The sequence below is a fragment of the Grampus griseus genome (assembly GCF_964374135.1).
Source record: "Grampus griseus genome assembly, chromosome: 2".
NCBI lineage: Eukaryota > Metazoa > Chordata > Mammalia > Artiodactyla > Delphinidae > Grampus > Grampus griseus.
The window spans coordinates 9500905-9516988 of NC_139018.1; the positions used below are offsets into that span (position 1 = coordinate 9500905).

Consider the following 16084-nt stretch of genomic DNA (forward strand, 5'->3'; position numbering starts at 1 on the left):
TCCGAGAGCGTGTGTGTAAGTCCAGTTTGTTCATAAGTCCCACAGAGTTAGCCTCGGTACCCATCTAACACAATTGGCTATATACCACTGCTTTGGGGCTTGCTTCCGGACATCCTGGGCTTGAAATAAAGATACTGCACTACTGTACTCTATACAGTACTGTACAGTGAAGGACACAAAAGCACAACCACTCGTAGAGGATGCACGCACGTGGCAATGTACGCCAGACACGTGAACTAACGTACGTGATTGGACATGCAAACGCACATTCGCATCTTTGAAAGTTCACAACTTGAAGGTTCGTGTGCAGGGGACTTACTGTATTTGGTTTCTTTGCACATCTCACAATGGGCTGCCAGCACAGTCTCTAACAGGCTTCCTGAAAAAGCGCATTCTAGCCCCTCGTTCTGTGTTCCCAGCAGCCCAGGCTCCCACTTTGCTGCCAGGGCACTGGTTAGGAGCGACCATGTCCTTGCGGGGCCTCTGTTGGGAGTCTTTGATCCTGGAGCCCAGCCAAGAACATCCAAGACCTCACCCATTAGCTTGCCTGGAAGTTCACACCATGTGGAAGTGATACCCACTGGCTTCCTTATAGTGTAAAGCGCCCACCTGGAGGAGTGGGGACGGACTTCAGTTTCAGGATGAGTTTCCTTTGCTGCTGCTCCTGGTGGGTGCGACGAGCATTGTCAGAGTTTTTGCTTCTGCAAACACCTTTCTCTCTCTCTCTCTCTCTCTCTCCCCCCCCTTTCTCTCCTCTCTCTCTCCTTTCTCTCTCTCTCTCTCTCTCTCCTCTCTCTCTCAGTCTCTCTATGCTTCTCTGTGTCTCTCTGTGTCTGTCTCTTTCTCTGTCTCTCTTTTCTCTGTCTCTCTGTGTTTCTGTCTCCGTCTGTCTGTCTCTCTCTCTGACCTGGGATAAATGTCCACAAAGCTCTTGGCCAGAAAACAGAAACATCTGCGGCCGCCAGGGAGGGCTTACCGGATGATTTAGCAGCTGTGGGTGACACTCCCGGCTGACGCTTTCTGCCCTGACGAAAAGCATCAGTGCAGTGAGAACATGTCACCGACAGTCTCTGGAGGAGGGAGGAGTATCAAAAGCCAGGAGCTGGGTCAGAGAGAAACACTTGACAAATCTGTCCCTTGTTTAACCCCTGGATTCCCCTCCTTCAACTCGAGTGAGTTTGGTCCCAAGAACCATAAATAAGGTGACCGTCGGGGGCCCCTGAGGGTACTGTTGTGCATCCTGGGGCCCCATGCCCGGGTTTGGATGTGGTCCGTGTGGGCTCTGCTATGAGCCCCAACCTTCTCTTGAGACTAATGTGAAAAAGGTAAAGAAAAAGACAAGCACATCCGACGGCACCGCTGGGGACTGAGTGCCTGTCTTGGCGTAACTGCTTGTTCTGTTCTGGTTTGTGTTACAGCTGCACGAATACAAGTCCTCATCCCATCGTATTTTTCGGTTGAACAACATAGCGAAAGCGCTTAAGTTTTTGGAAGATAGCAATGTAAGTATCTGAAACACATCTTGTTAACACAGACTTCCCTGTGACCAAAAGGACATAATTTGAAGTTTAATGCTGGTCACAAGAGATGCGGGCAAAGGGGACCCTGCTGAGATGGTCGAATGAAACTAAGTTGAAATGTAACAGAACTCCCGCAGCTAATCCATCAGCCGGAGATACAGTCCCTGACTCCCTGCCCGCCCCTCCATCTCCGTCAGGCTCTCAGATGTTCAGAATTTAGTTGACATTTTCGTTTTCATTTTGGGGGATAAGAGCATGGCAGCGTGTAAAAACTTTTTCTTAGAACTCAGAATATGGGAGAAGCAGGGAGGAAAAGGGGGCCAAATGAGCCTGGGGAAAATTACATAACTCTGTCCCCTTTGATATAACTTTCTCGACTTAAATTAGCCTTTTCTGTGTTTTGAACTCTGCTTCGCGTCCTTCAAAACTGGGAAGGAATGGCCCTAGAGGGATGAAATTTGCAAAGTTCCCCTTTCGTTAAGTTTCACCAATTAATGACCACGTGGGTCCCTGCATTGGGAGGGGGAGGGGCCGTGCGGTGGTGCCGGCACTCAGCAGCCCTGGGTTTCATCCCAGCCCTGATTCCCCAGTCTTCCAAGTCATTCTGTGACCCCTTGGCATCCTTTCAACACATTCCTTTTCTGCTTAAATCAGCCCAGATCAGATCCTGTTGTTTACCACCGGGAACCCCAAACAAATTGCACTTCTGTGATGATGGTCTACTGTACATGCTGATGTGTCGGGCAAGCTGAGGGGTTTTTACTGCACTGTCCCCCTGCCTCCAGCACAGCCCCTGGAAGGAACTCTCGGTGTCACTCATTCAGATTCTAAGGCCTGGGCTGATAAGCCTGGATCCCCACCCATGTCCTGGCTGCCAGGGGCAGGGAAAAGCACCTTTGGCTTTTGAAGAGGGAGGTGTACTCTGCCTCCCATACTGTGGGGAAAGCCCTAGACCTAGGAGGGAGTTCAGGTGGTGACGGCCAAAAAGCACAGCTCTGGTCATGGCAGCATCATTCATAATAGCCAAAAGGTGGGAGCAACCCAGATGCCCATCCGTGGACAAAGGGATGAACAAAATGTGGTCTATCCGTGCAACGGAATATTATTCTGCCATGAAAAAGAATGAAGTGCTGATGCACGCTACAGTGTGGTTGAACCTTGAAAACATTATGAAAGATGCCGGACAAAAAGGACCCCTTCTTCTATGAATCGATTCCTATGAAACGTCCAGCAGGGAAATCTCTCGAGTCAGAAAAGAGATGGGTGGTTGCTCAGGGCTGAGAGAGGTTGGGGGATTAGACAAGTGACAGTTAAAGGGTATAGGATTTCTTTTTGAGGTGATGAAAATGCTCTAAAATTATGGTGATGCCAAAAAGCATGGAATTGTATATTTTAAATGGGTGAATTGGATGGGATGCGAATTGTATCTCTCAATAAAGCTGCTTTTAAAAAAGCATGTCCCGTTTCGTGAAAATGCTGGCCTCTCTGCAGAGTCAGTTTCACCATCCGCCTCGGTGCTGACGCCACGTTCAGGGCACCGCTGCCACGGCTTCCACTCCTGGGAAATGATGTAGACGCCTTGAGCCTCCATTTCCACATCTGTTACACAGAGGTGATGAGAGGCAAACCTACTTCAGAGAGTTGTTGAGGATGGATTGTGCCCATCCAGGTGCGGTTTAGCCAAGTGCGGGCACAGGGCACAGGGTGAGGTCTGCGTTCGTTAGCTGTGGCTCTTGCTACCTCTCCCCAGCTCCATAGCTCCACTGTCTGCTCCTGGAAGGGAGCGTTAGGCGTGGCCCTCCTGGGCAGTGTCCACACCTGAATTCCGAAGAGCGTTGTTTCTATGATAACGTGGGGCCTTGGGACCACTGCCCGGGATACTCACTGTTCTTCCTTCCAGCTTGTGAACCCCTAAGTAATTTCCTGCTCTGCCAGCTGCCACGTGTTGATGGGTCTGTACTGTAGGCAGAACTCTCCCCCTGCGTTTACAAAGTGTCTTCTGTGGGCCCAGGGCTGTGCTCAGCCTTGGGGACATAAAGCTGCATTAGGAGCACACCTCCGCTTCAAGGAGCTTAGAGCCTCGCAGAGGAGGCCTCACGCGGACAGCAGGCTGCTCGTCACTGCAGGGGCCCAGGGAGGAGCAGTGATCCTGCAGCAGCGAAAAAACAAACAGCCTGGGAGCCTGCTGGGGGGCGTTGCAGGTAGGACTAGCCCATGCTCAGGGGTGGCAGGCCTGGCCTTCTGTAATCCGTCCTTAAATGTTTCCCCAACTGCAGTAGCTGCCTTATGGTACAAAAGAAAGAACAGTAAAGCTCCCTTCTCCTTTATTTTTTATTTAAAAATCTGGAAATACGCCAAATGTGGTTGTGTTATGTCAGCTCTTTGCCCCGTTGGCTCCCGTGGCCAGCAGGTGAATGGCCCCATGGGGAGGAGAGCACCAGTGGGTGAGGCAGGTGGAAACAGGCATTTTGGTTGCAGTCTCTTTCCCATTGCCAGAATCTGGGCCCTTGTTGGCCCCTTCCTGTCCCACTGTCCCAGCTCGAGGGAGGACGGGCCCAGTGGCTCTCCTGAGCCAAAAAAGTGCCCAGAACTGGGTGATCAATGCCAAGCGGGTGCTGGAGGGGCAGCAGTCAGGTCCCATTTGCCCCAGGATTCAGGTGCTGTTAGTGTGGCCAGCCTCTGTCCCTCCCTCTCTCCCCTGAAACTGTGAGGCTCAGAGCATGGTGTTCACTCCTGTGTCAGAGACCCGCTGCCCCACAGGACCAGCTCTGTGACCTCCGGCAGGTCATTCAACCTCTCTGAGCCTCAACTTGCTCATCTGTGCAATGGTATAATATGACTAACCCATGAGAACCACTGGGCAGAAGTCAGCTCTCCCCGGGGAGGGCATTACCGTGATGACCATTATCACTGCCCCACGATGGATGTGCCAGCCAGAGGGGGAGGAGGATATTCCCAGAAGCCAGTTGGTCCACTTATTGTCAGTGTGGCGAAAACAACCAAGTTAGCGGGAAGAGGGGGAGGAGGACATTGTCCCTGAAGCTTCTGACTGATGTCCGGCTGCGACATCGTCTGTTTGCCAGGGAGAACCAAGCAGTGGCTGGGCACCCGCGGCAAGGTCTTCGGGCATATCCTTAATCCCCGCCTTCCTCAGCCAGGCTCCCAGTCCCTGTGGCCGGGAGAGTGCTTTATTCTCCAAAGGTGACGTCTACTCCCTGCCCCCCTTCCCTCCCTGTCCCAAGAGGGTGCGCCATCTTATTCCCCACATCCCTACAAGGCAGCTCCGTGATTTCTCACTTTGGGACACTTTCCATGAACCTCAGCTCAGAGGCCATGCTGGGCTTCCTCCAGGGGATGGTGAAGGCCAGGATTGACTAAGTGCTTTGATGTGACTCCCCCGTGCTGGGATGTGATCAGTGAGCCACAGAAGCGGAGGGAGCTGCCGGAGCAGAGGTCCAGGGTACGCGACAGCCACAGACCGCAGGTGACTCATCCCATGGGACATGTGGCAGTGATGAATATGGACGGACTATTGGGCCTGAATTCCATTTGCTCTGTTGTTCACAATATTGACCACTTCCTTCAGCCTCTAACCTGCCAGTGATGAGCTTGTGCTCCCTGGATTATTCTCTGGGCATCAACCTGCAAAACACACCTGAGCCAGGGACTCAGGATTCTCACCTGTGATTAGGAAAGCCCAGGCCCTACTGATGGGTGTGGTCAGAAACCCCTGAGGAACTGGTAGGGACAGAGACCCATCTTTTTTTAAAGCCCCAAAGGAAAGAGAGAAAGAAGTATTTGTGTGAGACGCTCTCTTTGTGTTTTCTTTCCCGAGTCTCCCAAGCAGAATTTTATGAATCAAATTTGGATTTGAAAGTTTACCTTGGGACTTCCCTGGTAGCGCAGTGGTTAAGAATTCTCCTGCCAATGCAGGGGACGTGGGTTCGAGCCCTGGTCCAGGAAGATCCCACGTGCCATGGAGCAACTAAGCCCGTCCGCCGTGAATACTGAGCCTCTGCTCTAGAGCCCGCGAGCCACAACTACTGAGCCCTTGCTTCGCAACTACTGAAGCCCGTGTGCCTAAAGCCCACGCTCCGCAACAAGAGAAGCCTGTGTGTGGCAACGAAGGGTAGCCCCGCTTGCTGCAACTAGAGAAAGCCTGCGTGCAGCAACAAAGACCTAACGCAGCCAAAAAAATAAAAGGAAAAGTTTACCTCGATTTACTTGATTTCTCCTCTCCTCCCTCTGAAGAATGGAGTTTACATTTGCAAAGGGTGGTAAAGAATGAAGAGGCGGAAAATGTGACACAGACGGTTGTGGCCTGCAGTCTTCAATATTTGCTCTCTGGCTCTTCACAGAAGTTTGCAGACCCCTGATCTACATACTCAGGTTTTGTTTGCAGAGTAGAATGATGACTCAGGGCAGGGGTCCTCAAACCCAAGCGTATAGCAGAATCACCTGGAGCTCTGGTTAAAATGCAGATTGTGGGGCTTCCCTGGTGGCGCAGTGGTTGAGAGTCCATCTGCCGATGCAGGGGACATGGGTTTGTGCCCCAGTCCAGGAGGATCCCACATGCCGCGGAGCGGCTGGGCCCGTGAGCCATGGCCGCTGAACCTGCGCATCCGGAGCCTGTGCTCTGCAACGCGAGAGGCCACAACAGTGAGAGGCCCGTGTACCGCCAAAAAAAAAAAAAAGAATGATGGAGTCACTAGGCTCGATCGAATCAGATCAAATAGAATAGAATATTTAAAATGCAGGTTGTGGCCCTTCCCAGGGTTTCTGATTCAGTTGGTCTGCAGGAGAATTTGCGTTTCTAAGGAGTTCCCAGGTGACAACATGCTGCTGGTCCAGGGACCACACTTTGAAAACCAGTGCCTCAGGCATTCACCAAGGGCAATCATCCTGTGGTCAGAACATAGTTAAATAAATAACGTAATCTCTTAAGGGTTTCTCAGATATGCCCATCTGAACCAGTCAGTAGGGTATTTTGTTGCGGGTTGTTGCAGAAAGATGCAGAAACGCTGGGTAGCAGCCTTATCCCCACACACTATTTCTAATCAGTAACGGATAATTGTCTTTGCTGTCCGTGATCCTTGATCGCTGATGTCAGTGCTCTGTGTTTGTCCAAAGACGTGTTAAATCTGGAGGTTTGGTGGTGTTAGTGTAGTACACAGACCGCCCTTGGGCATTTACCATCTGTTCTTGGAAAAGGATGACTTTCTTACTAGCTGTGTGTCCTGGGCACGTTACATTGACTGCTCTGGAATTTCTTTACCGGAAATATAGAGATACTAGAAGAATCTGTGACGTGGGGTTGTTGTGAGGATGAATACTTGTAAGGAGCTTAGAATAGTGTCTGCGCATGCGACGTACTATGCATGTGTTTATCAGACACACGTACGTACACTTTTGCACGTTGGGGTCCCCGAGAGGTGGCCTGGGGCAGCACCGAACAGCACAGGTGAGAAAGAGAAACAGGCCCACGACGACAACATCAGAAAATAACATGTTGCATCCTGTTTGGACACTCTGGTTAAGCTTATAAATTGCTTCTCTCCAGGTGAAACTGGTCAGCATCGACGCGGCAGAAATAGCAGATGGCAACCCCTCTTTGGTTCTTGGGCTGATTTGGAACATCATCCTCTTCTTCCAGGTAAAATCATTTCTTTCCTATAACACACGGTAATGATCTCCAGCAACACAAGAGTGGAGCTGGATGGAGGGAGACAGTGAGATTTCGTTTCTAACAGATTTTGACTTTTCTGTTTCCTGGGAAAGAACTAGAAGAACCTGGGTGCTAAAGGTTTTGAATTCCTGTGATTCTAAAAGTGATGTGAGCTCTGTTCTCCTCTTGGTACTTGAAGAGTTACCTATTTACTTCGAAAAGTAATTTTGTTCTAAAGTGTCACAACGGCTGGGGGATACTTCCAACCAAAAATTGAACTTGGGAGAGTTACTTTCCTAAAATGACTTGTGTTTATCAGAGACGGTTAAAGAGCCTGTACAAAGATAGCTCTAGGAAGAGGTGTGTGTGACAGGAAAGACCTTGTTTTTCCATCCTTAGCACCCTCAGTCTCTATCTGGAAATGCAGATTTTATAGAGCAAGGACAGGGTCTGTGGCTGGAGTATGAAGGGGATATTTCAAATTGTGCTCAAGTTCTTTTCCCCGAGTAGGAGGGAGTGAGTTGATGTTTTATCTTCTAAAATCCCCCTCTTTTGAAATAGAAGATAATGGCTCGTGGCTTAATGGGTCTCCCAAGCGTAAAAGTGATCTGCACAGAGGCTTATGCTTACATTTCAGAGAAGAATGAGCTCAAACAAGGCTTGGAGACAATAGCCCTGAACTTATAAAACCAAAGGCTCCCTCTGAGCCTCAGTTTCCACATCTGTGAAATGGTAGCAGTGGTCCAAATATGTGGTGGGCATCAAGAGATGCTACGTGGGAAAGCCCTTTGTCAATTGTACAGTGTCACATACAGGCTTCAGTTACTGATGTCTGTTCTTCAACTCCCTGATAGACTGGAAACGTCCTGAAATGTGTAAAAAGTCCTTAACTCCACTCTGGATCGTCATTCATTTATTTGGTAAATGTCTAGTGAGCTTCTCCCATGTGCCAGGCTCTGAGCATACAAAGTCTTGCTCTCGTGACTTTCTGGTCTCTCAGACAGGTCAGTCCCCTATTATAGAATTCTGTGGTGCAGGCCATGATCAGTATATGAGCAGAGTGTGAAAGCTCCAAGCTGGGGCAGCTATCTCAGAGGGGGAAGGGGGGAGGGGAAAACTTCCTGGATAAAGTGACAACAGAGCAGGGTTTTAAAGGATGAGGAGTTCGCTAGACAAGTGCCTCTCAGACTTTATTGTGCATACCAGTCACCTGGTATGGGGGTGGTGTTGAAATGCAGAGTCTGATTTCGTAGGTCTGGGGCGGGGCCTGGGGTTCTGCATTTCTCACAGGCACCCCATGGTAAGAGCACATTTTGAGTAGCCAGGAGTTCAGTGTTGGAAGGGAGGGACATCCAGGCAGCAGGACCTGGGTGAGCACAGGCGGTGGGGCTTGAAACAGCATGATGCACTCTGGGAGCGATGGCCATGAAAGGATGGGGTAGGGGTAGGTGAAGTCAGGTCAGGAAGACCTCATCTGCAGCCTCTGGCCAGAGCTAAAGAGACTCCAGGAAGAGATGATTTTCCCTGCAAAGCATCACTGCACGCACCACAAGCCACAAGAAACAGCCAGGCCATCATGAGTACTGACCCCTGACCCCTGACACACGACCCTCAGGAAGGGGTTTCTCCCGATCTGGAGAACCAGTTCTGCACAAGCTGGTCCCTCCAGCCGGGGTCCACGAGGGACCGTGCTGGGTCTGCCTCCGGGATCTGAAACGCCGTTTTCCTTCCAGATTAAAGAACTCACCGGCAACCTCAGCAGAAATTCTCCATCTTCCAGCCTGTCACCCGGCTCGGGGGGCACAGACTCAGACTCCTCCTTCCCACCCACGCCCACTGCAGAGAGGAGTGCGGTGATATCGGTGAAAGACCAGAGGAGGGCCATCAGGACACTGTTGACATGGGTGCAGAGGAAAACAAGGAAGTAAGCCACACGCCCTGTGCCCCAGCCCCCCGTGCTCTGCCAGGCAGGGGGAGGAGGGCTAAGAAAAAGAGCATCACCATGTACTCAGTTATGTGCCTGGCGCTTCCCGTAGACTCTCAGAAAAGGCATCCTGTCAGTTTCTGTTTCTGCGCACAAAACTGTACTCACCCCGTGTTTGGTTTGCAGAAAGCTGATGATAGAATAGAAATCCCAGGGGCCTTCAACACTTTAAATCCCAATGTGGGGATGGCCCTTGGATCCTAATAACATGGACATTTATTATTAAGCTTCTGGGTATCTTTCAGAGTCTGTACCTACTTAAAAACGAGGAACAATAAAGGCTGCAACCTGTCAGAGTCAGGTCTGGCCCTTCCAAAACTGAGACAGGTGAACTGGAACCAAGTTCCTGGCCTTCTGTTTAACCCCTTCCAGACTGGGGAGAGCCTGGTGAATCTCTCACCTTTCTAAGCTGCATCTGTAAGATGGTGACTTACCATTCACCCCCTTATGGGAGAGTTGGGGTTAAATGAAATAAACCCTGTGAAAGCACCTTGCAGAGTACCAGCACTTAGTATGTGCTCAGCGGCGGACCCTGGCTCCCCAGTGCATGGAAATAAAAGATGAGAGAGAAGTTGGGTCTTTGGGGTTTTGATTAAGGGGTTAAGCGTGATAGAGTTGATTAATGTGAGCAACCAGTAAATGGTGTTTTCAAATAAATTTATTTTATTTATTTTAAAATTTATTTTAAAATAAATCAAGTGAGCTCATTGCCAGGAGTTAGGGTGGCTGTAACAGAGAGGAAGGGCCTTTGCAGGGAGTAGAACATCTGTACCGCCATTGCGGCACCGGTCACAGGAATGGGTGCTTGTGACAAAGTGTCATGGCGCTTATACCATCCCCGCGACACTGAAGCCAGTGAAATCCTAATTCGGTCTGTGGTCTTAATAGCCCTGTACCCACGTCGGTGTCCCGGTTCTGATAACACACGCCGGTAACGTAGGATGCTGCCGTTGAAAGAAGCTGGGTGAAGGGTCTACAGGGGCCCTTTGTACTGCTGTTGCAACTTCTTATGAATCTCAAATGATAAATAACAGCATTTTTTTTTTTTTTTTTTTTGCGGTACACGGGCCTCTCACTGTTTTGGCCTCTCCCGTTGCTCAGGCTCAGCAACCATGGCTCACGGGCCCAGCCGCTCCGCGGCATGTGGAATCTTCCCAGACCGGGGCACGATCCCATGTCCCCTGCATTGGCAGGCGGACTCTCAACCACTGCGCCACCAGGGAAGCCCCAGGATTTTTTTTTAAAGAGAGTTCAGGGATCACAGTTGAGAGACTGACGGGGGCGGATATGGTCTCAAGGGATGGAGTCCAAAGGAAATGAGTGCCTGGCAGGATTATCTATCTTTGTCACTTTTAATGTTCTGATTTTATTTATATTAATCATGACGTTAGCTGTCCCTTAGTGAGTGGCTTTCACGTGCCATCTGCATTGCACGTTAGATTGTCCACGTGACGTGGCCATTTTGGGGGATCCAACCTAATACTTGCCCATGACAGCTGCCCTGTTTTATGAATGAGTTTGAGGCTTAGAAGGTGTGTGACTCCAGGCCACAGCACTGGAAGCACAGTGGGGCAGCCGGAGTGTGAACTTGTGTCTTTCTGGCTCCATTTTTTTACACAACACATCTATGTTTGCTGCATTTTGAACATCACTGATAAAAGGAACAGTGTATAAAATGACTCCTTTATATATATGTGTGTATAAATATGTATATATCTGGGAATTGGGAAACACAGGGTTCTATTCTGTCTCCTCGTGTGATGGACACCTTCCTATCCTGTTTGTCTGGAAATGGAAATACCAACGGTTCAGTGCAGCTCTCCCCATCCTCAGGGCTTGGGGCATCTTGGCCTCCCCAGGTCAGCAGCTCCCAGCCCCGCTCAGAGGCCAGCGAGGCATCCCCGAGGCTGCTTACTGACCTGCGCTGAGGCGGCTCCTTTTCCTCAGGTATGGCGTGGCGGTGCAGGACTTTGCAGGCAGCTGGAGAAGCGGGCTGGCTTTCCTGGCAGTGATCAAGGCCATCGACCCTAGCCTGGTCGACATGAAGCAGGCGCTAGAAGACTCCATGCGGGAAAATCTAGAGAAGGCTTTCAGCATCGCTCACGACGCCCTTCACATCCCCAGGCTCCTGGAGCCAGAAGGTAGATGTGGTTCTCTCTCTTTCTCTTTCTTTGTAATATACATATATATATATATATATATATATATATATTTTTTTTTTTTACATATGTAACATCTGCTGTCCAACCTGGAGAATACAGAAATATCTAATGAAGTCAGTTTTATATCTCCTGTATTCCTGCCACTGAGATCATTTTCCCAGTATTTTTCCTTACATCTAATTACAATTTTTTTACCTAATTGGGATCATTCAGTGTATGTATGGTTTTGTATCCTACTTTTTTTAAACCTAATGTTATAATTGTGACATAAGTATGCTGATAGGAGGTCCTCATTACATATTTTTATTGGCCGCATAATGGTCCATTCAGTGGGTGCACCAAAATTTACTTAGCTCTTTACTACCGGTGGACATCGAGGTTGTTTCAGAATAGTCATGTTTATATATAACGCTGCAATGAACATCTTATTGGTTAAAGCTCAGTGTGCATCTCAGATTATTTCCTCCAGGACCAGGTCCCAACAGCGGAATGAATGACACAGCTAGAAAGTACACACCTTTTTAGGGCACTTGGTTATCTCTGTCAAATCGCCTTCCATGTGGATTAGGCTAACTTAGGACTACCTCTGGCAGTGAGTGAGGGTCCCAGCTCAACAGACTCGCTGATGGGGCAGGCAGTGAGCTGGCTGCTGGCAGGGGGGGACTAAGACAGTAGGGAACAACAGAATCTTGGGTGCAAGGAGAGCTGGAGTCTTCATTCCACCTTCTCTGCTCATCAGCCACGTGTGAGCCTTCACTCAAATCATTCCCCTTCTCTGGGCCTAGACTTCCTGAAGTGTACAATAAAGAGAAAATACCTCCCTGGTCTGTGGGATCCTTCGCCATCAAGCATCCCAAGATCCCATGTAAAAACCACGTGTTCTTGTTGGTGGGAATGTAAATTGGTGCAGCTCTTATGGAAAACTGTATGGAGGTTCCTCAAAAAATTAAAAATAGACAATCATGTGATCCAGCAAACTCTCTACTGAATATATATCCAAAGGAAATGAAATTTAAAAAAACAACAAAAATAAACCAACCACCTCAGGAATTCCCTGGCAGTCTAGTGGTTAAGACTCAGGGCTTTCACTGCTGTGGGCCTGAGTTTGATCCCTGGTCAGGGAACTAAGATCCCACAAGGCACACTGCATGACCAAAAACACCCCAAAACAAAAAAAGCCCCCCCAAAACAAACAAAACAAAAACAAAGGAAATGAAATTGCAATCTTGGAGAAATATCTGCACACCAGTGTTCACTGCAGCATTATTCACAATAGGCAAAGCATGGTAACAACTGACGCGTCCATCAGTGGATGAAGAGATAAAGAAAATGCTGTGTGTATGTACAATGGAATATTATTCAGCCATGAAAAAGAAAGAACTCCTGCCATTTACCACAGCACAAATGAACCTGGAGGACATTATGCTGAGTGAAGTAAGCCAGGCACAGAAAGACAAATACTACATGATCTCACTTATACGTGGAATCTGAAAAAGCCAAACTCATAGAACCAGAGAGTATAAGGGTGGTTACCAGGGGCTGGGGTTGGGGGTGGGGTGGGAAAAGTAGGGAAATGTACAAACTTTCAGTTATAAGATGAATAAGTTCTGGGGAGTCTAACATACAGTATGGTGACTATAGCTAATAGTACTGTATTGTGTACTAGAAATTTGCTAAGAGGGTAGATCTTAAGGTTTCTCAGCACACCAAAAAAACCCAAAAAACAAAAAAGGTAACTGTGAGGTGACGGATGTGTGAATTAACTTGCTTGTGGGAATTATTTCACGATGTATATGTATGTCAAACCATCATGCTGTACACTTTAAATAGATACAATTTTCATTTGTCAATTATACCTCAATAAAGCTGGAAAACAATTTTTTAATTAAAAATGGTTTAAATCAATAAAATAAAAACCGTGTTTTGCGTGTCCTTCTAACTCCTGTGTCTCTCTTAACAGACATCATGGTTGACACGCCAGATGAGCAGTCCATCGTGACTTACGTGGCTCAGTTTCTAGAACATTTCCCGGAGTTGGAAGCCGTATGTCTGTTTTCCTTACCTATAATTCAGAAACCATACACTTCCATCAGCTGGCCATCCCATGGAGCTCGGGGCTCGGGCTGTGTTGTTCTGTGTGACAGCCGTAAGGATCAAAACTCGATCTCAAGTGCTTTGCCGCTTACTCATTTCAAAATCATAGATAACGTGTATGACATTTAAAAGCAGAGTGGGAAGCTAGGCACACCTCTTACAGACCTCTTCCCATCCCAAACTTTATTAAGATTAGAAGAGATGCCCACCTGTAATATGAATCAGCCACTTGATTTTCTAGATGCCAGGTGGAACCTTTCAGCAGTCTACCAGATTTTATCAGAATGTGAGAAATTCTCATAGACAATGACCATTCAAAAGCATGCCTTTTTATTTTCAGAATCTGAGTAGACTTGCTGACAGAGTGTTTGGAGCAGAATCAGACCTTTTAGAAGTTGTCATGGCTCTGTTGAACCTCCAGCCAACCCGTGCATAAGCCCAAGATGATAATAACAGTGATCACCAGGATAACAACAGTCCTTTATTGAATGTATTGGAGATCTGCTGAACACCTACCGCTGGCTCAGGGGAACTTAGCGATAAGCAAGATGGATGAGGTCCCTGACCTTTTGTAGCTTTGTTCTAATAGAGGAAACAGTTGACAAGTCCGCAAACATGTCATCATTTCAGGTAGTTAGACGTACTAGACAGAAAAGAAAAAAGCATGAAGAGCTAATACTTGCAGGGAGAATGGGCCGCTCTTTTAGCTGGAGGCTTGTCAGGTAACCATCCCTTGTGTCTCTGGGCTGACTGCCACCTCTGCGATTCCACTTGACTTGGTATCATTATTTTCACTTTGTAGAAGAGAAAACAGATACTCTCAGAGGCTTAAAGAGCTCTCCAGGGTTGCCCAGCTACCAAGTGCAGAGCTGGGGTTTGATCCCAGTTCTCTGTGGTTGCAAAGTTCAGGCTTTTAGATTCCTTACAACATAGGCTGAAACTGAGACCCCATTTTGCATAGCTCAGAAGAGCCAGACTGGGTCTTCCCCAGGATGTGGCTCTCATTCCAGTCCCTACCTATGTGTGTGTTTCCCGTCTGTTTCTGGCCCACAGATCACTTTCCAGGGCACTTTAGAAGCAGGCATTCCAGGGCTGGAATGTCAGTTCTTCCACTTGAAGCTGTGTGACCTTGAGCCGCTTTCGTAACCTCTCTGATACATGTCCGTATGAGATGCCATCTGTAAAATGGAAAGATGACCCACGTTTCAGAGTTACGTGAAGAATAAATAGATACAGAAAGTACTTACTCCTGTGCGTGGCACAGCAGTTGATGCCCAGAAAATGGTGGTGATATTATTTTGCCATTTAATCTTCATAGGCCATTACTGAATTCTGAAATACTAGGCACCAGGGCTTTTATTAGCCCTGAGCTCTTAAGCTGTAGGCAGAGTTTAAAATTAACTAAAATTTATGATATTTGTGTGAGTCAAGGTCACGGCCGGGATTCAGCAGATCTGACACTTGGATCTCCCCAGTGCTGGGGTCAGAGACTAGGGCTGGGGCAAGAGAGGTTCAACAAGATATGATACCTGGGGTAGGTCATCTTGACTCATGGAACACAGTGCATCACCACAGAACAGTCCATTTACATCCCCAGGGGAATAAGATGAGCCATCCCAGCTAATCTAGACTCCCATCAAACCGCTGTTTTTTTTAAGCTTAACAATTCAGCTGAGTTTAGTACATTTCAGTAAACATTCATTAAGCCCTGACCGCATACCAGACACTGTGCCTGGCTTTATGGCCCGACATATGGCTTATTTGGGTAAACATACCATATGCACTTGCAAAGAATGTGTCTTGTGCAGTGAAAGTGTTGGCAGTCTTTAAATATCAATTAGGTTGAGTTGGTTAATATGCTGTTCTAATATCCTGTGGACAGACTGACTCTTTTTTTTTGCTTTTCCTATCAATGAGTGTGAGGGAGAAAAGTTAAAAATCTCTGACTTACGATTGTGGATTGGTTGCGCTTCTTACTTCTGTCAGCTTTTGCTTTATGTATGTGGAAGCTCTGCCACACATGTATACACGGTTAGGACTGTTGTCTCTTCCTGACGACATCATCATTTTATTTTTATTTTATTTTGTCTTGGAGTGTCCTTGGTCTGACAGGAATATAGCCATACCAACTTTCTTATGATTAGTGTTTGTGTGATATATCTTTTTCCATCTTTCTCCTTCCAGAGTATGCTTATGTTTAAAGCACGTCCCTTGCAAATAGTACAGAGTTGGGTCTTGTTTTTCATCCATTCTGACAAGAATTAGTGTGTCATTTTATTAGTGTATTTTTTTACCATTTACTTCACGTAATCTACCATCTTGATTGTTGTTTTTTATTGGTCCTATCTGTTCTATGTTCCTTTGTCCTTCCTTTCTAACTTTTTTTCTGATTATTCAATTACTTTTTTGGTTTCCACTTTATCTCCTCTGTTGCTTTAAAACAACATCTCCTTGTTTTATCTTTTTAGTAGTTTTCAAACTAGGGGTTGTAATATTCATCTTGAACATAACTCAGTCTGCTTTGGATTACTATAATACAACATGAAATAAAACGCATATTTATATATTTTTATATATGCAACTATGTCATTCCACTCACCTCTTCTCCATCCCTTTGTGCTGTTATTGCCACTGACTTTCTTCTGCATATGTTTTAATC

At 47.5% G+C, this 16084-nt stretch overlaps 1 protein-coding gene across 2 annotated transcripts in view; it reads left to right on the forward strand.

Moving 5' to 3' along the window:
- Nucleotides 1-16084, forward strand: part of CLMN (calmin) — a gene marked incomplete at its 5' end in the record, with an annotated part of 109810 nt that overhangs the window by 83103 nt on the left and 10623 nt on the right. For both annotated transcript variants that reach the window (XM_082648793.1, XM_082648794.1), the window contains 5 exons: nt 1419-1502; nt 7081-7173; nt 8919-9109; nt 11117-11310; nt 13292-13374. In XM_082648793.1, coding sequence (XP_082504919.1) covers nt 1419-1502; nt 7081-7173; nt 8919-9109; nt 11117-11310; nt 13292-13374 — 645 coding nt within the window. The remainder of the gene's footprint in view (nt 1-1418; nt 1503-7080; nt 7174-8918; nt 9110-11116; nt 11311-13291; nt 13375-16084) is intronic.